Source organism: Festucalex cinctus, chromosome 1 (genome assembly GCF_051991245.1).
Source record: "Festucalex cinctus isolate MCC-2025b chromosome 1, RoL_Fcin_1.0, whole genome shotgun sequence".
NCBI lineage: Eukaryota > Metazoa > Chordata > Actinopteri > Syngnathiformes > Syngnathidae > Festucalex > Festucalex cinctus.
Window position 1 is genome coordinate 38,026,019 of NC_135411.1, and position 23,387 is coordinate 38,049,405.

The 23,387-nt window shown below is 41.0% G+C and overlaps 1 protein-coding gene across 2 annotated transcripts in view; it reads left to right on the top strand.

The window, feature by feature from the left end:
- Positions 1 to 569: 569 nt before the first annotated feature.
- abat (4-aminobutyrate aminotransferase) overlaps positions 570 to 23,387 on the top strand; it is a 34,920-nt gene continuing 12,102 nt past the window's right edge. Inside the window, exons 1-5 of one of the 2 annotated variants that reach the window (XM_077534350.1) lie at positions 570 to 897; positions 7,963 to 8,099; positions 16,069 to 16,166; positions 16,301 to 16,330; positions 20,027 to 20,144. In XM_077534350.1, the coding sequence (XP_077390476.1) occupies positions 8,030 to 8,099; positions 16,069 to 16,166; positions 16,301 to 16,330; positions 20,027 to 20,144 (316 nt within the window). In that variant the 5' untranslated portion in view covers positions 570 to 897; positions 7,963 to 8,029. Of the gene's footprint in view, positions 898 to 7,962; positions 8,100 to 16,068; positions 16,167 to 16,300; positions 16,331 to 18,939; positions 19,099 to 20,026; positions 20,145 to 23,387 lie in introns of those variants that run through there. The other variant, XM_077534359.1, reaches the window with a different exon arrangement.

Genomic DNA, 23,387 nt, shown 5'->3' on the forward strand with positions numbered 1-23,387 from the left:
ATTTGACTTTTGTCTTGGACTCCTTTTTTGAATATGGTGACCCAGCTTGATATAATTTTAGATGGTTGATTTTTGTGTTTTGTTATTTAGAACTTTATTTGTATAATTCCTTTGTGGAGAGAGGGATTTATTTATTTAGTCATTTATTAGAATTTTTACTTTGTACATTTTTTGTTCTGTTTTCATTTCTTTTTTTCTTTTTTTGTCATTGGAAAGCTTGAAAATTTAAATCAAATATTGGGAAAAATGTGCTGATGTGATAGAACTTGTTTGTTTTTTTGGTTGCATATTATTAAAATTAATAGTAGGGGTTTAAAATGAATGGATACTGAAAAAAAAATCTCTAAATTTTCATTGGTGTTAAACACTGCACTTGAGTCTTTTTTTTTCTTCTTTTTTTTAACAGCAATTTTCTATTTTTCCAACTTCATCGATGGGCCAACAGAACATATTGAATGCATTTGCTTAGACTGGCGAAACAAAACACATTACGTAATTCATCTTTTGGGTCTTTTCAGAAAAGTTGTTTGCGAATACACTTGTCCGCTAGAGGGCCAGGATGGATGTGAAATGCAAAGTGGGAAAGCAGCCAATCATATGCGGGTCTACTTGGGGACAACTCTGCATGGGGGGGAACGTATCTCCGCACCATATGAAACTAACATCAAGCCGCATTTGAAACGGCGTAACAGAACAGAGCTATTTTCTCAAGACGAGCTGGTAGCGGAGAGGCACAAGTTTGTCAACCCGACTGCCAGAACGGAACCACAAAGACGAGAAGGCAAAAAAGCCCCTTCTTCTTCCCGAAGCGACCAGCGCAGCGGCTGACTAGACTGCTCGCTGCAGTCGAGCACTCTGCAGCACAGCCGTTCATCCGATCCAGTCGTCCGATCACCGGTGAGTGTTCGAAGTTCGAACCGTGCATGCTCCGATGGCTCTGCGGCGACATAGTGCTGCAGCAGTCCGCCGTGTGTGTGTCACGCCTCCTCGTCGAGACTGAGCAGGTGACTGCAGCGTCCATGTCAGAAGTACAGCAGATGATGCGCAGCCTGCAGGATAACGTAACCAATTGGAAGAAGCTTGGCAACTGACCGATATTTTCTACTCATTCATAACAACCCATGTGTGAGCCAGCCAGATCCAGTTGGAACCAGATTTTAATGAGGACCAGGAACAGTTAAAAAAATAAATAAATCGCAACTCTTGAAAACAAGTTGTAAAGGCATTAATCATCGCACAATTTCTATGGCCTAGTTACGGACTGGTGGCAGTAAACCTTCGGATCCACGTTTGAATGCACCTGAGTACCTACTGTACAGTATATAGTTACACTTCTTATGTTGCTGAAAGTTGGCATGCATTCTTTTTCGATCTAAACTTTAATTTTAAGCATTAATAACTTCTAGAACTAATTGATCTATTGTGTGCATTTGTTTTCCAGACCAAAAGGTCTTGATGTTATGTAAAATATAGCTGGGAACAAAGAAAACCACGATAGCCTTTATAATTTGGGCTCTGGAGTGCAAAGTCATCCCTCTTGATATTGATAGATAGCCTTTATCACATCATAACAACATAGATTTACATAATACACGTATATCTTGGCTTCCTTGCCAAACCATTAAGATTCAGCAGCCTACCAGTTCTGCTGTTGGGTGACACCACACTGCAGCCAGGGTTACGCAACAGTCCACTTGTCAATGCACTTACAGGTCACAGGACAGCCTACTGATTTGATCGGCCCAGGCCAATATAGTAATATGCTACTGTACTGCATGCACAAGTGCAATTTATGCTTACCCAGTGTATTTAAATCCTTTTTTTTAATTGATGTATTCTTAACTTTTAAAACAACATCTTCATCGTAATGTCTGCACCTCACTATAAATGTTGATTAAATACAAATATGTCATCAATTTGGGAAGTAATGTGTAACTTGGAGGTTACGTGCCACAGTGAGTAACTTGTGCAAAGCAAAATAAACATGGCAGTTTTAGGTTTGTTGTTTTGCCATAGTCAATGCTGCTGTAGTATTGCTAACTTCATTCGATTTTAGGAATGAGATTTATTGTCACTCACATACAATGTTCAGAAAATGTGTTCATTACAAAGTTTGGGTGTGTGACAATTTAAGAGGTATGGAGAAAGCTGTCTGCGTAAATCAAAGTGAATAGTGTAAATATAGGTTTATGTCAACAACAGCAAGTACCCTGGCCTACACCCACAAAGTTCGAGGCATTCATTAATCCCTTCGTGTGCTTTGAGTTAGACTAAATTCAGCCCTGAATTTGCAAACTTCTTCTTCCCTTGTGTCCCCAAACAAATTACAGTACATAGTTCAAGAGGAAATGATAGTCCAGCAATGTTTTCAATAGTTAAACATTAACTGTCTTAACAAAAATAAATAAATAACAGAAGCAGCAGAGCTTGAGCTGAACTTCTTCACACTGGGAAACTCTGCCAACTAAAATGCTAAAATATAAAAATAAGTCAACCTACCTACCAGATCATGTTGAGGAATGCAAGCAAGTCAACATGCTCAGGACTGAAATGAGGGCCGGTCAAGTGTCCATCTGTCCAGCAGCTGAAAATACTTAGTGCCAGCTGGTGAAGTCGTAGCAATCCCAAGTGGTGCACCTACTGTATTGCAGTCTTCCGTAAAGCTAGCTGTGTAATTTTTACAAAATTACGAACCAATAGCGATGTAACGATATCCAAACATCACAATACGATATTATCATGATATGAAGGTGACAATACGATAATTAGCGGTGGGGGGGGGGGTTATTTAAAAAGGTCACATTATAGTTTAAAAAAAAAAAACTCATACTAAAAAACCACAATATTGTGCTTTTGTCCATAACAGCAATGCATATAAACCACCTACAATCTCGAATAACAATATTGAGGCACTTCACATTGATCACGTCACAAGCAAATTAGGTTCCCCTTCATCTGACAATTAGCATAGATTTTAAACATAGAAGGCCAAAACATCCCTAATGAAAATTAAATTGCACTAATGAACTAGCCACTAGTGGGTGCTAGAACTGCACAAATGGAAATCAACGTGACCTTTTTAACAGATGTGTTCCTTTTAAATATTGTGAACATAACGACGATTATTGTGACAGTTTTAATAACACGATATATATATATATATATATATATATATATATATATATATATATATATATATATATATATATATATATATATATATATATATATATATATATATATATATATACATATATATATATATATATATATATATATATATATATATGGTAAACCCTCATCAAGCCGTCAAAGAAGCATTATTTTACACTAGTTGACTTATCAACACTACTTCACACTGCCGGTTCGTGGCTTTCAGCTTGTTCTTGCCTAGTTGCTATTCGAGTGATTTTTGACTTGAGTAAGCAGAGTTGTTTTCAGCAGTTAGTTGAGTGTGCTGCGTGAAATGAGTTTCTCACGTTAATTGATTTCAATTGTCTTCTATTTCTGAATATGCAGCTTTGAAAAGTGAGGGAGAACGCAGTGAAGGGGGAAAAAAGGATCTTCACCCATTTTCCATCCTTCACTATCAAAGTGGAGGGAGAGGAGGGTAGCTTTGACTTTTAAAAAATATATTTTACCATACTGATAAAAGTATCCACAACTAGTTGACGTCAGCTCAACTTTCATCACAAGTGTTGACTTGTATCTGTTTTCAAATGTAAAGATGAAAAAAAAAATCCACATTAAAATCAGAAAAATCAAATACTGTAGTAGAGTACAGATACCGGAACAATATTCACGTATTGAAACCAAGCAGTTGTACTATGACCCCTCCCACTTCTGACTGGGACCCATTTCCCGCTGAAAGTGAATCTGCGGTCAGTCTACACATAAGATTTAATCAAGCGAGATGTGACAGTTAATTACTGCGCTGTTAGCGCCAAGCCATGTGATTTATTTTCTCTCCAGTAGATTGCCTCGCCTGTGAGAATTTTCTTCCTGTATTCAACACAAATGTGGAGACCAGATTAGATATCGCAAGCAAACCATTTGCACGAGTTCAAAGTCTGAAGTGTCAAGGAAGACAGAAACGTTTGCCTCAAATAACTTTCCAAAATCATGAACCAAGTCAAACCCACCCATTAGGGCAGTGCAATTAATTGAAATTCAATTACAATTTCAATTATGACACTCCACAATTATAAAATCAGTATATTGTTAAAAAAAAAAAAAATATATATATATTAATACAAGTTTTTGAGTTGTTTAAATTTACACATTTTCACCTTTTTTAAATGTTAAAATAACTATCCATCCATCCATCCATTTTCTTGACCACTTATTCCTCACAAGGGTTTAAAATAACTAATTTAATAAATTTTGTTTCATCCAAAAGGAACTTGCATAATTATGGTTTTTCAGATAATGTTATTTGGGTTAATATTTTTATTTGATTTTTACATTTAAATTTTAACAGTATTCTTGTTTTGTACCAAAAAATAAATGATCGTAATACTGCATATGCTGCATTCTATATATATATATGATTAATATTGTTATTATTATTATAAATTCTGTTTGGTTCAAAAGGAATTTACTAATTATAGTGTTTGTATTTTTTTTAAATTGGTGTAAATATTTTTAAATGCTTAAACATTTTTGTTTGTTTTTTTACCAAAAAATAATCGTTTGAATAATTGTGATTTCAATTATTGCCAAAATAATCGTGATTCCTACTTTTTCCATAATCGAGCGGTCGTCTCATCCTTGATCTTACAATTCTGGCTTATTCCAGTTCCAACTTGTTGTGCCTTCCCTCAGATCATGCTTTGATGGACACTAGCATGACACTTTGGCACAACTCCCACAACATATCAAATGAGCAAGATAAGTAACTCCATTTAAAATACAAGAGCAAACAGCAACCTTTATAATCTGCTTTTATTACTGATTTTATTGGGTCAGATTGCGTTCTCTTCCTTCTTTTTTTTAGTGTGGGGCTTTACGCTGTCGTGAACCACCTTGGATCTTTTGCTTGAAAGGCGCGAAAGAAATAAAGTTTCTTTATATTATTTTCTTGTCATCTCTTCATTGTTCCCGCGCTATGCACACAACCAAAACGTTGCTCCTCCGAAGCATATGAGGATGCAGTCTTGTGTAACACTCTCGAAACCAGTTTCATCCAGTTCATGAGGTGTTGCCAAGTAACCGGCTGTGTGATGTGCGCGATAATCGGGGTGTCCACTGTGTGAAAGCAGAAAGCTGGAGTTTCCCCCCCATTTCGTGGCCAGTATTACATAACGCTGCAGGAAATAAAAGATAACAGAGACTCATTTTATTCGTTGAATTCCAATTTGGAATGCAAACCAGCTTTCCTTTGCCTTCTCAGTGTCACATGCACTTTGAGGCTCCACACACTAAACTAATTTGTGTTAACTACTGCACACTGCTTACAGTTACAAATAAATCCCAAATCAAGTCAAATGAACATTTTGAATCCCCATTACATGACAAAGTTAAATATGTTTACATATATATGAAAATATGTTTAAATATATCCAGCGGCAGGCATTCAGGATTTCTTGTCCTTTAAAAAAAAAACATTGGACCCACTTTTTGTCTCCCTGTCCTACTTCCCAAGTGTATATTCCTGAGAAAACGTCTTTTTTTTGTTTGTTTGTTTGTTTTGTTCCAGAGGCATAGCAATATAACATGCTGTTATCAGACTAGTTCCTTTTTTCACACGTTAAGATTAGGGGTGTGAATTGCCTAGTAGCTGACGATTCGATTCGTATCACGATTCACAGGTCACGATTCGATTCGATACCGATTAATCCCGATACGAATTTATAAGTCGATAGTTGCGATTTTTTTCCATTCAAATTTAGAAAATACTAATCAGTAAGCTTGTAGAGTGTAAGATTTATATGAAAATGTATGATTTATTTATCTGAAATTTCAGTCTTATAGAGGTTGTAATCTGTTTCATGTTTGAACAGCATTAAAATAAAATATTAAGGCTTAATGTTCCGTTCATATAACATTCTTCCATGCTCAAGGTGTGAATCCTAACCCGAAGTCAGACGTTTTGTTGAATATTTTTCCATTAAAAATGGAAGTTTAAAAATCGATTCACACACACACAAAAAAAAAAAAAAAAAAAAAGGCAATGATGATAAGACGTTGAATTGGTAAGACTACCGAATGAACAATTCTGAGCTCTTAAAAAAAAAAAAAAAAAAAAAAAAAAAAAAAAAAAATTCGATTTTTTTTATTGAATCGATTCGAGAATCGCGCGATGTAGTATCGCGATATATCGCCGAATCGATTTTTTTTTAACACCCCTAGTTAAGATGTAATGTCTCGGGATGGACTGGTTATTGGCCGCGCTGCTTTTCAGCGCCAATATTCAAGATTTTGACGTCTCGGCATCATGGTGTCATGAAGGGGTGATGTTTGAGTGATGTTTTGTCTCATGAGATGTTTTTGTTGTATCTTCAAGTTTCAACTGAAGTGACGTTTGAGTTCATGTCCTGTTAGTTTGGGTTCATGACCGTGAGGTCAAGTGTCAGGTAATGATGTAACAAGGTTTGTTAGGTACTGACGTAACAAGTGTCTGTTTATAAAACGTGATGTTTTGTGATGTCAACCTTTAATCCGTTAGGTGATGTCTGGACCTAGCTGATGTAATTCTTTAGTTCCTTTACGATTCACTGTCTGTAGGTGCAGTCTGAGAATTGTGTGTGGTTTGCCGGATTATTGTCCACCTGTCCTGTGCACAGCGTCTCTGAGTTTCTGCCTCTCGATGTGAATAAATCGATAAAATATTATTTGTGTCTGCGCCTTTGGGATCCAAACCTCTCAGTACACGACAAACCTTTTGGAAAAATCATACGGCCGATAATCAATTTAAAACTGTGTTAACTTCAGGGAACTGTTTATTCAATCGTCAGTAAAGTTAACTTAATAAGAGATGCTACTGACCCTGGGAACTCTCGGCACATTCTGTTTTTGTTTGAAATTAAAGCTAAATAAGTTTACCACTTCAGATATTTAGAAATTTTGGAAAACTGTATTTACTCTAGAAAACAATAGTGTGCTATTTACCTTTTAAGGCATGCTAATAATATCCCTTTCAAGTCCCTGAATTTTAAAATAAAGATGTCTATTGACTAAGATTTAAAAATACAATATTTTGCAAATCTTAAAAGTTGTTCAATAAACATACCGTATTTTCCGCACTATAAGGCACATCTAAAAGCCTTCAATTTTTTCAAAAGCTGACCATACGCCTTATAATCCAGTGCGCCTTATATATGGATTAATATTGAGCCGCAACAGGTCTCGCTGTCAAGACGCTATCGGTGACCCTGCACGATCGGTGACACGCCTGCGCAGAAGATCCCGCCATCTTGGATCGCTAGCTAATACTAATACTTTACCTCAGAGAAAAATAATAAAACACCTGTTTTTTAATTTTGGGAGTAAATGGAGTTGTCAGAAAGCTGGTTTGTAATCTATTAATAAAGTTTGACTGACCTATCTGACTGTTTTGTTGAAATTCCCTTTAGCGCAGCACCATCTAATGGATGCATAACGTAACCCCAGCCTCTAATTTAGCGCCATATATATGGAAAAAGTTGTAAAATATGTCATTCATTGAAGGTGCGCCTTATAATGCGGTGCGCCTTAAAGTGCGGAAAATACGGTATACTTAACAATATGAAATCAAGGTAAGAGTTAAGAGTTTGTACTTTTTAAAATGTCGATGCCAATATTTTCCTTTTTAGCTCCAAGCTTGACCTCGTCCGCCCTGCAAAACAAATCGGTCTCGCTCTAATAATGTCACATTGTTCAAGTGACTGAATTTCAATCTTGTCAGATGACGCAGGTGGATCTGTTACCAAATTGAGTCCATATATGCTCATGTCCGTCCCTCCCTGCCCCTTCCAAACCCAGGTGACCTGGTTGGAGAAGATAGATAAGGGCAGCTGCTGCCTCTCTCGGCTTCTCTCTGACCCCTGTCATGGCATCCTCTGTGATCAGCCGTCATCTTGCGCTGTCCCTCCACAAAAACCTACGCCTCAGTCTTTCAGGTAAAAACCATTGTCCTGTTGAACATGTGCCAATAACTGTTTACAACTTGAACACAGAAAGTCCTACTCTGTATTAATGTAATCATTCTTTTTATCCATCATTGCTATATGGACTATGTGTCACCGGTGTGACGGCCCATGCTTTTATTTTGTGTCCATATTTCCTGTCTTGTTTTGAAAATCCTAACTCTCCTCTCACCCCAGGTCACTTGCCCTTCCTGCCGCTCCCTAATTACCGGTCCCCGCCCATGATTACCACCACCTGCCACCAATCAAGACTCACAATAAAAGCCACCTGCATTCTCCCCTCAGTGCCGAAGTGTCACAGTCAGTGCATGGAAGCGTCCCACAGTCCTTATGTCCTCGTTCATGTTGCCAAGTGTTTTTGCCTTGTTTTTGTACTTTTTCCTCCCCAGTGGAGCGCCTTTTGTTACCCCTTTTGCCTTGTGCCCTTTTTCCTCCCTAGCGGAGCGCTTTTCGTTGTCCCCAGTACCTTTTGCCTGTTTTTTCCTCCCTAGTGGAGCGCTTTTTGTTCTCCACTTTTTTGCTTCCCTGTTCTCCTCTCAGCTTGAGAGGAGACACCTGTTGGCCGGAAATAAACCTGCTGCCTTGGTGGCTTACCTTACGCCTGCGTCTGAGTCCTACCTTACCTCGTCGTGTCAGTACACTTCGGCCAGCATGGACCCAGCAGGCAAGGTCGAGGCTGCACTGCAGAGCCAGGAGGCCCGGCTCGACAACCAGGAACGGATCCAGCAAACCATGCTGTCCCAGATTGGGGAATTGACCAGCCAGGTCCACGAGCTGGTGAGCCTCTCACGGCGTCGAGTGCCAGCTCCCACCGGACAAATTCCTCATCCTGAGTTCTCCGTACCGACCACGCCATTCACCGGGGTAGGATTAAGACTGGCCTCCCCAGAACGATACTCCGGTGAACCCGGGCGCTGTCAGACTTTCCTCACGGAATGCGACATTCATTTTGAACACTTACCACAGGCATTTCCCACAGCCCGGTCCCGAGTGGCCTTCATGGTGTCTCACCTGACGGGACGGGCCAAAACCTGGGCAACCGCGGAATGGGCCAGGGGTTCCTCGGTCTGACAAAGCGTACAGGACTTTCAAATCGCTTTGCGCCAAGTCTTTGATCCAGAGAACAATGAACGAGAGAAGGCACGAGCATTGAGCCGGCTTCAACAAGGCAAAGAGTCTGTCAGCGATTACGCTGTCCGTTTTCGAACATTGGCAACGAACAGTGGCTGGAACGCCATAGCTCTTCATGACCATTTCTTGAAAGGACTCTCACCTGCCATTCAAGAACTTCTGATCCCCGTAGAACTCCCCACGGACTTGGACGCTTTGATTTCCCTCGCCATCCGCACAGATCATCGTCGCCAGGAGCTGGCTAAGATCGGCGGACCTCGAAGGAGGGAGGAACCCACCCCCTGGTCACGGCCACCGGAGGTCGGAAGGCCGCAACCCATCCTTCCTTCCCGACCTGAACCAGGAGAGGTGGGCCTCGCCAGAGACGAACCCATGCAACTGGGAAGGGCTCGGCTTTCGCCTGAGGAGAGACAGCGCCGCCGCCGAGAGGGCCGTTGCTACTATTGTGGTGGTCTTGGACACTTGGTGGGATCCTGCACCACGAAGGGCAGCTCACCGGTGAGTTCTCCGTCACCCCGACCCGCCAAGAACCACAGACTCACGCAAATTCAGATAACCCAACACAACGTCACCACAGATCTGTCAGCCCTCATCGACTCCGGATCCGACGAAAGTCTCATGGACTGGGAGCTCGTAAGGCAAATACGAGCCTCCACCGAACCCCTTTCCTCGACCATCCAGGCTCGAGCGCTGAATGGCAAAGAGCTCTTCAAAATCACCCACATCACTGAACCTCTGGGAGTCCGAATCGGATCTCACTTCGAGACTCTCCGCTTCCATGTTTTTCATGCATCATCCCCCACTTTGGTTCTGGGCCATCCATGGTTGCGTCTACATAATCCCAGAATCGACTGGAACACTGGAGTCGTTCTGGAGTGGGGAACGGACTGCATCTCTCACGGGTTGGAACAACCCGCACCCCGAAACTCCACAGCCCAGGTTCACCAGGTGACTCTCGTCCCACCGGCTCAAGAAGAGTACCCGAACCTGCACACTGTTCCCTCCTGCTACCACCACTTGCGGGAGGTCTTCAGCAAAACCAAGGCCATGACTCTCCCTCCACACCGACCATATGACTGCCCGATCGAATTGATTCCCGGTTCAACCATTCCCAAGGGGAGACTGTATTCGGTCTCAGGACCCGAACGCCAAGCTATGAACAGTTACATTGACGACTCCTTGAAGGCCGGCCTCATCCGACCATCTTCCTCACCTGCTGGCGCAGGCTTTTTCTTTGTGAGCAAAAAGGATGGATCCCTACGCCCATGCATCGATTACAGTCCCTTGAATGACATCACTGTTAAGAACCGGTACCCCTTGCCCTTGATGTCCTCGGTGTTCGATCAGCTGCAACAGGCCAAGATCTTCACTAAGCTCGATCTCCGGAACGCCTATCACCTCATTCGGATCCGCGAGGGAGACGAATGGAAGACGGGCTTCAACACTCCTCGGGGACATTATGAGTACCTGGTCATGCCATTTGGCCTCACGAATGCTCCAGCCGTCTTCCAGGCCATGATAAATGAGGTACTCAAGGACTTCATAGATCACTTAGTGTACGTTTACTTGGATGACATTCTGATCTACTCTCCTGACCTAATGAGCCATCGAGACCACGTAAACCGAGTATTGCAACGTCTTCTGGATCACCATCTGTACGTGAAAGCTGAGAAGAGCCTATTTCACGTTAACACCATCTCCTTCCTGGGATTTATCGTTTCACCAGGGAAGGTCGAAATGGACTCGGACAAGGTCAGTGCCGTACGAGAGTGGCCCACGCCGGACTCTCGGAAGAAAATTCAACAGTTCCTGGGCTTCGCCAACTTTTACCGGCGCTTCATAAGAAACTTCAGCACCATTGCCGCTCCCCTACACGCCTTGACCTCCCCACAAGTTCATTTTTTATGGAACCCGGAAGCCGAAAAGGCCTTCAAAGACTTAAAAGCACGCTTCACCAATGCCCCAATCCTCAGAGTCCCTGACCCCAAACGCCAGTTCGTGGTGGAGGTAGACGCCTCCAGTATTGGAATTGGGGTGGGACTGTCCCAGCGTTGTCAAGAGAACGGCAAGACACATCCCTGCGCATTCCTCTCACGTAAATTATCCAAGGCTGAACGCAATTACTCAGTCGGAGATCGGGAGCTTCTCGCGGTAAAAGTGGCCCTAGAAGAATGGAGACACTGGCTGGAAGGCGCCGAACTTCCTTTTGTGATCTGGACCGATCACCGGAATTTGGAGTACTTACGCCAGGCCAAAAGACTCAATCCTCGACAGGCCAGATGGTCCTTGTTTTTTAACCGTTTTGTGTTCTCGCTGACTTACAGACCAGGCAGCAAGAACGTCAAGGCGGATGCGTTGTCAAGAGTCCACGAATCCGAACCATTGGAAGCCGAGCCTGAGACCATCCTGCCCCGGGACTGCATAGTTGGAGCCATGAGATGGCAAATTGAGGACAATGTCAAGGAGGCACTACGCAACATCACTCCCCCCACGTCTTGCCCACCACGTCGACTCTTCGTGCCTGAGGAGCTAAGGTCTCAGGTGATACACTGGGCTCATACATCACAGCTGTTTTGTCATCCTGGAGTCCGCAGGACCATGTATGCTGTTGCCAGGAGATTCTGGTGGCCGGCAATGGAATCCACCATAAAGGAGTACGTCGTTGCCTGTCCAACGTGTGCCCGCAACAAGACTTCGAATCAGTCCCGGATGGGCCTTCTCCAACCGCTGCCAATCCCATCCAGACCATGGGCAGAAATATCATTGGACTTTGTGACCGGACTACCCCTATCCCATGGTAAAACCACAATTCTCACAGTTGTCGACAGGTTCTCCAAGATGGTTCACTTCATTCCACTATCCAAGCTCCCATCCGCCAAAGTTACAGCCGACATCATGATCCACCACATATTCCGGTTTTATGGTTTCCCTCTGCACATCGTCTCCGACCGTGGACCACAGTTCGTCTCCCGCTTCTGGACACAGTTTTGTAAAGCCCTAGGTGCCAAAGCCAACCTGACGTCTGGATATCACCCTGAGGCCAACGGACAGGCAGAACGACTAAATCAGCAACTCGAAACCGGACTGCGATGCCTCGTCTCCCAGAACCCGACTACCTGGAGCACTTACCTGGTTTGGGTCGAGCTCGCACACAACTCATTGCCCACCTCTGCCACAGGTCTCACCCCGTTTAAATGCGTCCACGGCTACGATCCACCATTCTTCGCTGACCTGGAGGAGGAGGCAACGGTCCCCTCGGTCCAGGCCATGATCCGTCGGTGCCACAAAGTCTGGTCGGCGGCCCGGGCGGCGCTACAACGCCAGGGAGACCGGGTGAAGAGGTCCGCCGACCGGAAGAGGAGACCGGCACCCGAATACCGCCCAGGCCAACGAGTTTGGCTATCAGCCAAACACCTCAGACTCAAGGTACCATGTCCAAAGCTGGCCCCGCGATTTGTGGGGCCTTTCCCAGTCACCAAGTCCATAGGTCCCGCCGCCGTTCGACTCCGCCTGCCAAGATCCCTCAGAGTTCATCCAACATTCCACGTCAGTCAAGTCAAGCCGGTCCACGAAAGCCCACTTGTGCCCTCCGAACCCGACCCACCCCCCCCAGAGATGATTGAAGGCGGCCCCGTTTACAAGGTCAGGAAACTCTTAGATGTGCGTAATCGGGGCCGCGGAAGACAATACCTAGTAGACTGGGAGGGATACGGCCCGGAGGAAAGACAATGGGTCCCCTCCCGGTTCATTGTTGACCCCTCCCTCATTGATGAATTTTATGAAGAACACCCTGACATTCCGGGGCCGTCGAGAGCCGGCCGTTGAGGGGGGGGGGTACTGTCACGCCGCCACCGGCGTGACGGCCCATGCTTTTATTTTGTGTCCATATTTCCTGTCTTGTTTTGAAAATCCTAACTCTCCTCTCACCCCAGGTCACTTGCCCTTCCTGCCGCTCCCTAATTACCGGTCCCCACCCATGATTACCACCACCTGCCACCAATCAAGACTCACAATAAAAGCCACCTGCATTCTCCCCTCAGTGCCGAAGTGTCACAGTCAGTGCATGGAAGCGTCCCACAGTCCTTATGTCCTCGTTCATGTTGCCAAGTGTTTTTGCCTTGTTTTTGTGCTTTTTCCTCCCCAGTGGAGCGCCTTTTGTTACCCCTTTAGCCTTGTGCCCTTTTTCCTCCCTAGCGGAGCGCTTTTCGTTGTCCCCAGTACCTTTTGCCTGTTTTTTCCTCCCTAGTGGAGCGCTTTTTGTTCTCCACTTTTTTGCTTCCCTGTTCTCCTCTCAGCTTGAGAGGAGACACCTGTTGGCCGGAAATAAACCTGCTGCCTTGGTGGCTTACCTTACGCCTGCGTCTGAGTCCTACCTTACCTCGTCGTGTCACTATGTTTAGCAATGTAACAGGTTTCCGTCAAGAATTTTTTTGCTGTACATTTAAATAACATTTTAACTCTTTGTGAAGAAAGAATCAAATGGTTTCTTCCAGCACATTTAATGAAGAAAATGTCATATTCTTTCATATAGATACACTGTATTATTGTAATTTAATAGTATTTTTGGCAAGTCAGTAGAATTAAAAATAAATCCATCCATCCATTTTCCAAACAGCTTAATCAATGTACTCTAATAATTGTCTAGTTTTGAGATTTTGAATGTCCAATTAATTAATTCTTATTTCCTTAACTGCTCTGGTAAACAAACAACGAGGTCTTTCAGTTTTAAATCAAATCGAACGAAGTGACTCTGAAAATGTCAAACCTTGGCGAGGACACAATAAGAGGTTGATGAGGTTATGTAATCTTTGTAATGTTTGACTCAGCTATGCAGAATGGAGGACTGCAAAAGATAAACAATGTGTAGGAGAAAAGTTTGTTGTTCCAAAAGCTTTTGACCCTTTGAAAGAGTTCGATTGATTTTTGGACCACGTACTGTTTTGTATAGGAAGAGGTTAACTCCGACTGAAGAGTGCTCACTGCTCATGAGCAAGAAGATTGTATTGCAAAGTAATACGGTAAACCAAAGCCAGCCCGTGTTTTAAGTTTTGCAGTCTATAAACACTCTCAAAGATGAGATATCCATTTAATAGTAACTATTTCACCAATATTTTTACAGTAATTATTAGTACCTCAGTTGCTCTGACTAATAATGTGAAAGTCCGACGGCATTAACTTTGATAGTAGGGAGAACTTGAAAATGAAACAATGTCATGTGCGACCTTCTGTTTGAGCAGTAAACAAGTTTTCTCAGTTGCAAAGACAAAAAACAAAACAGTGCTTAAGGCTGACACAGTCACTTGATTGGCTTGCTGCCCATCAGGAGAAAATGCACAATTAAATGTTAGTCAACAGTTTCACGAATACGTTTAGGTGGAATCCTATTGTCCATGCATGAAATCAATTTATGTCATTGCTATTTGTTTCATGTATAAAGTGTATTGTTTTCTTGTAGGCCTACCTTAAAAAATGGTTTTCATATTGGTTTGTATGGTTTGGCAGTCTGTTGTAGATTTTGAGAGTTCATTTGCACATGTATAAAATAGATGTTGGTAAATTGATTTTAAAGTGCAATACTACACTCGAGTTTCCTGTTCCAAATACAGTATATGTGATATTTGGACCGTTCTATATAATCAGTGCAATCACTGATCAGCTGTGATGCACACTTGTTGATGATGGCACATTGTACAAGAAATTATTTCTATTCATTTCAAAAACTTGCTTTAAGTCACGACTACTGGCCATGAGAAAAATGTTTTGACAAAATAAGTATTTGTTATTACAGATCAACCTACAGGATGGCCAAGTTGGGCAAGAATTGTCTTCATTGTTTTTGCTATGTATGTGTAGAAAGACGTAAAATCACCTTCAGAGTAAAACAACTGTAAAGCCTGTATAGTAATAAAGTAGTAATAAAATAAGTAATAAAGTGCTCTGTTATCTTCATTATTGCATGCCAAGTAAAAGCAAGCATTCTTCTATCTCTACACTGCTTAAATATGCCTTACAACTGTACAAAAATAAGGTTTTCATTAAAAACAGAAAAATAAAAAATTGTTTTCTTGCCAACAACCTCAAATTACAAAAAAAAAAAAAAAAAAAAATGGGAGTATATACAGAAAACCTAATGTAATATTTGGATTCTACATCCGAAATTGTGCCGGAAAATGTTGTTGGCTACTTTGTTTATATACATATATTTTTTACTTTTTCTTTCTTTCTTTTTTTTATGCAGACCAGCTATGATTTTACTGTAGTCGGCCAACTAACATCAATTTAGGCTCTGTGGCCCCTGAACTACAATTGTTGATGATATTACTGATAACACCCTGGATATAATACATTGTAGTGTAAAACAGGTCAATTACAGTGAATAATACACTTTTTTTTTTTTTTTGTTATGAAATGGAAAATGTTCACTTTTTTTTTTTTTTTTTTTTTTTTTTTACATGTTCCCCAGTACCGAGACACGATCTAGGGTTTGAAAACAAAGTGTAATTTTACCCATTATTTAATTAAATGAATTTAATATAAATTTGCATGAAATAAGATTATTCTCGCTACTTACCATGAATCAAAGGGCGCCGCTGTATTAAAGCTGTTACCCTGTTGTAGTGATGTTGTCTAAGGATCACGAGGATGAGTTTGTTTATTGACAACAAAAGAAACTACTGTATGGCACATAGCGGACTAAAAATACCAGCAAGTCATGAAGAGCACACACAGTTATCTTCCTGGTCTGTGCTGATGTAGGGCACGTTTGGAAAAACACGCACTGCTTCACTCTGACCGTCCGGAATGTTTTCAGGATGCCGATACGCAAGCAAAGCGGCACCAAAGGCCCAGGTGGACTTTGATTATGATGGACCCTCCATGAAGACTCCAGTTCCTGGGCCAAGATCACAGGTAAAGCACACACGTATAAACTTGCAGATGTGCTGTACATGCAGAAAAGACTACAATAGTAGTACAATATGTAACGTACATGTAATACTGTATGTTATAGTATGACTGTCACTGACTCTTATTTCTATCTTTAGGAACTGACAAAACAACTGGGAGAAATTCAGGTAAATTGAGTCAAGCACCAACACTATGAAAATGGCTGCCACATTCGGAATTATTTCCATTTTAGTGCACACCAGACATTTTGTCACTTCGTGTACAGTGGGCATAAAAAGTCTACACACCCCCGTTCAAATGGCAGGTTGATGTAAACAATGAGACCAAGACAAATGTTGCATTTTCCACCTTTAATGTGACCTAGAACTTGTACAACTCATTTGAAAAAAAAAAACAAAAACAAAAAACACATTTTAGAAAGGAGAAGTAAAGATAAACAAGTGAGATGATGTAATTGCACAAGTCTGCACACCCTCTTAAAAATGAGAATTTGACCATCACTTTCAAATTCATGGTAAACGGGAGTCAGCACAGGCTGTTAGTATTTAAATTGCCTCTTATTAACCCCAAATAAAATTCACCTGTGCTAGTAGGCTTTTCCTGACTTTTTTTTTTTTTTTTTTGCTTTCTAGCAGACGCCTGAAAGTTTTGTGCTAACACTGACCATAATCTTGTGTCTTGCCAACCCGAACCCGTCACAGCCCGGACAAATGATCAAGAAGAGAAATTGTTGTCACGTGTTATGCAGCCAGTACTTTCCAGGAATTTCTGCAGTTCCTTCACTATTGCTCACAGCCTCTTGGCAGCCTCACGAACCATTTTTCTTCTCTTCTTTTCATCAATTTTGGAGCGACGTCCCATTCTTGGCAATGTCACTGCTGTGCTATATTTTCTTCACTTGATGAAGACTGTCTTCACTGCGTGCCGGGGTCTATTTAATGCCTTGTATCCTTCTCTTGACTAAATACTGTGAGGCCGTCAAAGCTCTCATTTGAGTTTGAATGTGATTGGTTAATGCTGAACGCGGCTCATCCCCAGCATCCTTCAATCCACACGTGTGCAACCACAATATCTTAGTTGTTAAGTGTAACTTGTCTATTTTTTTTTAATTGTGTTGTACAAGTTATAGGTCGCATTAGTGGAGGAAAAATCTGTGTTTTATGACATCACAAAAACTTGACATTTGAACATTTGACTTTTTGTAGCCACTCTGTGTGTGCGTGTGCGTGTGCGTGTGCGTGTGCGTGCGCACGTGTGTCTGGGGCAAAATGAGCCCATCAATTGTATCTGCCCAGTGAACTAGTTAAATAGAGCCTGTAGCACAAATGCTGTTGCTGTCGTTAGACTGTACCACTTTAGTTTGGCCTCTTTTCTGTGGCCTTTTGCAGTGTTGTTGCGCATGTGACGCATGTGTTCTTTTATAAGCAAATTGCTGAGGGTTTTATTTACAAAATATTCTGGATTTGTAATAACCTCATTTACGCATGACATACTGATTGGTTTAGTTTACCAGCCTTTGACCCGCGAAGTCAATCTATAAACACAGTGAACACGTTCCTATCCTCTGCCAAAACTACCGTAATTAACTTGAGATGAGATGTGTAAAATGGATTGGAAGCTTTTGCAGACCTCATAAAATCATGTGGCAAACTTCCACACATAACATAGACAATGCACCCACACTGACTGAACAAACCCACAAACTAAGTCCCCGTCCACTCGAAAGCCCGTTTCATTGTATCCGCACAAGTTTCTTACTGTTTTGGGCAATTCGTCCACATGGTGGCGCTGTTTCGGAGCTTGAAACTGATCACTTTTGGAACTGGGCTCCAGAGTGGAAAGATTTCAAAACTTATGTTCCAATGTGGACACCATATGCGGGATACTCCTCCAGTGATGATGTAATTCTCGCGTGACTGTCAACAACAATGGCGGATAGCCGTGTCGTAGTCGTTTTGCGCAGCCTCCTTCGCTTGCTTATTCCTTTACAGCAAACTATTTTGCGTGAAGTTGTACTTGAATCACCCGCCATTGTCACTTCTCCTGTGTTTTTTATGTTCAAAAAATGTAAAACCTAAATCATGCTGTTTCTACTAAGTACTGTCTCAAATGTTCTCCAATTTTGATACTGTAAATGCATAGGATCGTATGCGAGAAACGTTCCTTCGGAGGACTAATATGGTGGCCTCATGGCTTCAAAAGTCTTGGCCTAAAGGCTATCCAGTAATGTATACAGATCAGTGGTCCCATGTCTTGAAACATTTCTGTCTGCACACAATTTTTTGAGGAACGAAGCCGGCATTGCTTCCGTATGAACAGGGCCTAAGTAGACCTCTGCTAATTACTTGACAAGACACACCTGGGGAAGACACAAGCGGCTGAGGGCACGCATAGGTTTACACAAGGGAAGACACAGGCGGACGTGGTTACACATAACGAGACATGACATTTCCATCTTTTAATTGTAATGTTTGTTTGTTTGTTTTTGTTACACCCCTAATATAAATGCAACAAAAAGTCATTGAATACCAGTTTTTTCAATTACAAATGATATATATATAATTATAAATGGTGACAACATGCCATATAGAGTATATAAAATTGAAGCCTGAACATTTGCAAAGCTAAATGTGGAAGTAACAACGACGATTTCAGCATTTCAACCAATTCTGCCTTGTACATCTCTCATTCCATACTGGACCATTATTTTATGCTTAGCGCCATTTAAAGGACTTGTGGGTTGTGAGCCAATTTTCTAGTTGACTGGTCATTCCCTGCTTGTGCTTGCTGGCACAAGTCAACATTGACCACGTGGGCTGCTACCACTGTTCTTGTCAGTTGCAAGACATTCTCAAAGCAAGATGGTAAGACGTAAACTTTCTAACCTAGATAGGGCTCCAGCTTTGGGTTATGGCCAGTCTGGACAAGGGAAGTGGTGAGAATTTTTCACTGTTCTTCTGCCAACATTTTATTGTGGCTGCTTCTGTTTATTAGCCTTTTTATTGTTGACAATGACAATTTGATTTTGACCCCCGCCCCCTCCTTTTTAGCCTTCAACTCAAGAAATGCATACGTATTAGTTACTTCCACATTTATCACAGCAAACGTCCAAGCTTCAATTCAATGTACGGGATGTCATATCTGTAACTAAAGAACCAGATCTTCAAACCTAAAATGTCCATAAGGTATGAATATTATTGTGAATTGTTCTTTGTTTAATATGCCCTGACTGACAGTGAGTCTTATTTCTGTCTTAATCTTCTTAATGCTTAATCTGGCACCAACAGCTCACAGCTGTTTTAAGACATTTACTAATACAGTGCTCACAAGGAACATTTTAATATGGCTTCCAGGCAGTGTATCTTTTTATGTTCTGGGGTGGGATGTCAGATACAGGTAACTTGAAATCTGCAACTGAGGAAGACTGGGTGCTTGTTAGCAAAATACGAGTGAGTGCCTCTCACATGCAAGATATGTAATCAGCTCACAATTTACAAAAAGATAGCAGCTTGCGATGCAGTCAGCTACTGGCACAGTGAGTGAGGAGAGAGCGGGAGAGCACACAGGAAGACTGCTTGGCATTTCAGCGCAACCATAAAGCCCAGGGGCTAAACATTAATCGACCACAATAACAAAATGAACCTTAATAATAACTCATTCATGGGAAGTGAGAGGAGACTAATAGGACATATGTGCAAGGCACTGCCATCTGGTGTTGGTCAAGTACAGTGTGTGTGTGCGTGCACGTGCATTCATCTCCCCCTCTCAAAATGTTCATGTTTGTTTGTACTGTTTGTCCCCAACTGCGATTTGCTAAGTTGTGATGATGCTTATTTTTAAATCGAAAACGTGTCTCTTTGCAGAATGTTGGTGCTATCAACTTCTTCTGTAACTACGAAGAGAGCAGGGGGAATTACCTGGTGGATGTGGATGGCAACCGCATGCTGGACGTCTACACGCAGATCTCCTCCATTCCTATTGGTTAGTAACAAAAGAGCCCAACTCAATTTCAAGATGCGTAAACTTGCATGGTTGAGTTTGGATTCCAGGGCAAGTGCTTAACTCATTCACTTGCAGCCATTTTCACTGAAGCAACCCCTTTTGTTCCAGGCTGTTTTACTGGATTTTGACTGATTTTGCAAGGCCCACAGAATATTGTTTTCTATTGCTATAAAAACATGGAACCTACCAAAAGAAAGATTAAAGTCTCTTCTTTCATCAGGAAAAAAATATTTCCATGTGTTTCCTTTTGCAGAAATTAGGATTAGAATCTAGCTAAGTTTCATCATTATTCACAGATCTGTTTAGAATTGTGGGGAAATTAGCTTGTTTTCAAAATGGCTTTGGTTGATCTATTATACTCTGCTGCCACCTGCTGGCTGTTTTTTTTTTTGTTTTTTTTGTTTTTTTGGTAATAACTATCATTGCTTTAAGCAACCTCTTCAGGTCAGAGGCTGCATCAAAGCCTTCTGTATGTGCTAGCATAATTTTTTTTTTTTTTTTAAACATAAAAAACATATGAATACGTCTTTGAGACATGTAAAATAGAATGTATTTATACGTTTTTGGGAGCCACTTGGAGTTGCAGAACACACACAACACAATTAGTATTTCAACAGGTAGTAACACTAACAACCGTTTTAAGTTTCATCGCGGCTATCATAGGGTGGCGCGTGAGATGAGAGCTTATTTACTTACATTTATTGGTCTTGAAGCATGAAACCAGCTGTTTGTAAAATGGAGCAATGTGTCATCATGTGTCATCTGCAGCTATCTCCTTCTTCATTGCACATCATTGAGCAGGGACTGATTGGGATGAGCTTGTGTTGTGATACTTGTACGAATGAAGTGAGTCCCAACCTTTATGGAGCCAAGGCACTTTTTTTTTTTTAATGTTAGAATAATGCCGCAAAACATACAGTGGATATAAAAAGTCTACACACCCCTGTTCAGATCCCAATTAACCAATCTCATTTAAATTCATGATAAATGAGAGCCAGTACTGTACACACACCTGCCACCGTTGAATCTTCTTGTGGCTGTTTTACGATCAGGAGCTAGAAATGACAAGAGAAAATTGCCATTATTTTCATGCAGTTGTAAGGTAAATGCTATATTGGGATATATACTGTCGGTCTTTCTTTAAAATAATTTTTCATTGAGAAATTTTATGTATCAGAGGTACTAGGGGTATCAGTACTTTGTACTGCACAGTACTTGATCAGAGACTACTCAAGAGTTGAGTACTTGTACTTGTATCAGTCTGGAAAAGGCAAGGCAAGCTTATTTGTATAGCACATTTCATACACAAGGGAACTCAATGTGCTTTACACAAGGAAAGACAAACACAATAGTTAACATTCAGAGGAGAAGAGAAAATAAAAGTAGGTTACAAAATTTACTAAAACAACATACATTGACAAAGTTAAAACATTATTTAGCAAACTTTAAAAACATTTAGCATAATGCAGTTTAAAATGATAATAAAAATATTAAATAAAAGGGAAACAAAATATGATTAATTAAAGCTGTTTAAAAGTCCTTAATCAAAGGTATGAGAGATCTGCGTGCAGCATAACAGCTAAATGCAGCTTCACCATGTTTGCTTCGATTTCTGGGTTCCACTAGTTGGCCTAAGTCCGTAGATCTCAGAGCCCTGCTGGGTTTGTACTCAATCAGCATTTCTTGAATATATTCAGCACCCAACCATTTATAGACCAGTAGCAGAACTTTAAAATCGATTCTACATCTGACTGGGAGCCAGTGTAAATCCTTAAGTACTGGAGTAATATGTTCTAATCTCTTTGTTTTGGTCAGAACTTGAGCTGCATCGTTCTGAATGAGCTGCAATTGTCTCGTGTTCTTTTGAGAGAGTCCAGTCAGAAGACTGTTACAATAACCGAGTCTGCTGGTGATAAAGGCATGGATAAGCTTCTCTTGGTCTGCTTGAAGTATGCAGTCCTTCAGTCTGGATATGTTTTTCAGCTGGTAAAAGGCTGTTTTACTGATTGATTTAATATGATTGCCAAAGGTCATGTCTGAGTCTATTAGTACCCCAAGATTTAGAACTTGGTCTTTAGTTTCTAAAGACAGTGACTCAAGCTGTTTTTTAACAGCAATCCTCTTTTCTTTATTGCAGAAAACAATGAGCTCCGTTTTGTTTTCGTTTAGCTGAAGGAAAGTTTGTTTCATCCAGTTGTTAATTTGCGCAAGAAAATGACACAATACGTTAATCGAACTGCTGTCATTTGGGGACATTGATAAATACAGTTGTGTGTCATCTGCATAACTAAAAAAAGAAGTGGTATCCCACATCCTCTACCTGAATTTTAGCTTCATGTGATTGACAGATGACCAAGAAGAAATTGTTTGGTTAATGAGTATCTAGTCCAAGGTATATCCCACCTCTCACCCAAAGTCAGCTGGGATGGGTTCAAACTAACCCATGGACCTAAATATAATAATAATAATAATAATAATAATAATAATAATGATAATAATAATAATAATAATAATAATAATAATACATTTCATAGATTAACATGGATTCAATTCAGTACAGCATCCTGTGTGTTAAGTCTTTTTGATGTTTTGTACACTGCGTTTTCAGTTTTTACTGTTGTAAGCTTCATATCTGTATTCAAGGTCCGCCATAACTTCATGGACTGGTTGATTAAATTTGAATAGTTTGGTGGTTAAAACATTGATATGGCATGTACTATATAATGATTATTGTACGTATGTTATACACGGTATTGCTTACATGAATAATATTGGTATCCTTTATCAAAACATTGTATTTTTTTTTCTTCTTGTTTTTTTTGACAGTGAAATTTAAAGAAACTTGATCCAATTTGCTTGCCATGTTTTGTGCATGATCACCATTTATAGGTCATTAGTTTTAAGATCTAGGCCTGAGGCAACCTCCAAAAAGGGCTTTTTGTTCTAGTCAGGGACTTTTAATTAATTCAGTAGCTGAAAGGGTAACTACTGTGTGACTGTGTCTATTGCTTTTCACAAGATATAAAACCAAGACTAATGTGCTAAATATAGTATGTATCTAGATCGAATCAACTGCCTCAAAGATTTCTGGACAAAATACCATGTTGTACTTTGATCTCAGTATACCTTAATACTGTATGCCATTCACACCATCAGTCTGTAATCTTTACACATCGTCAGTTGATCGAAATGCCTGGCCTGCTGCTTTCTCAGATGAATAAA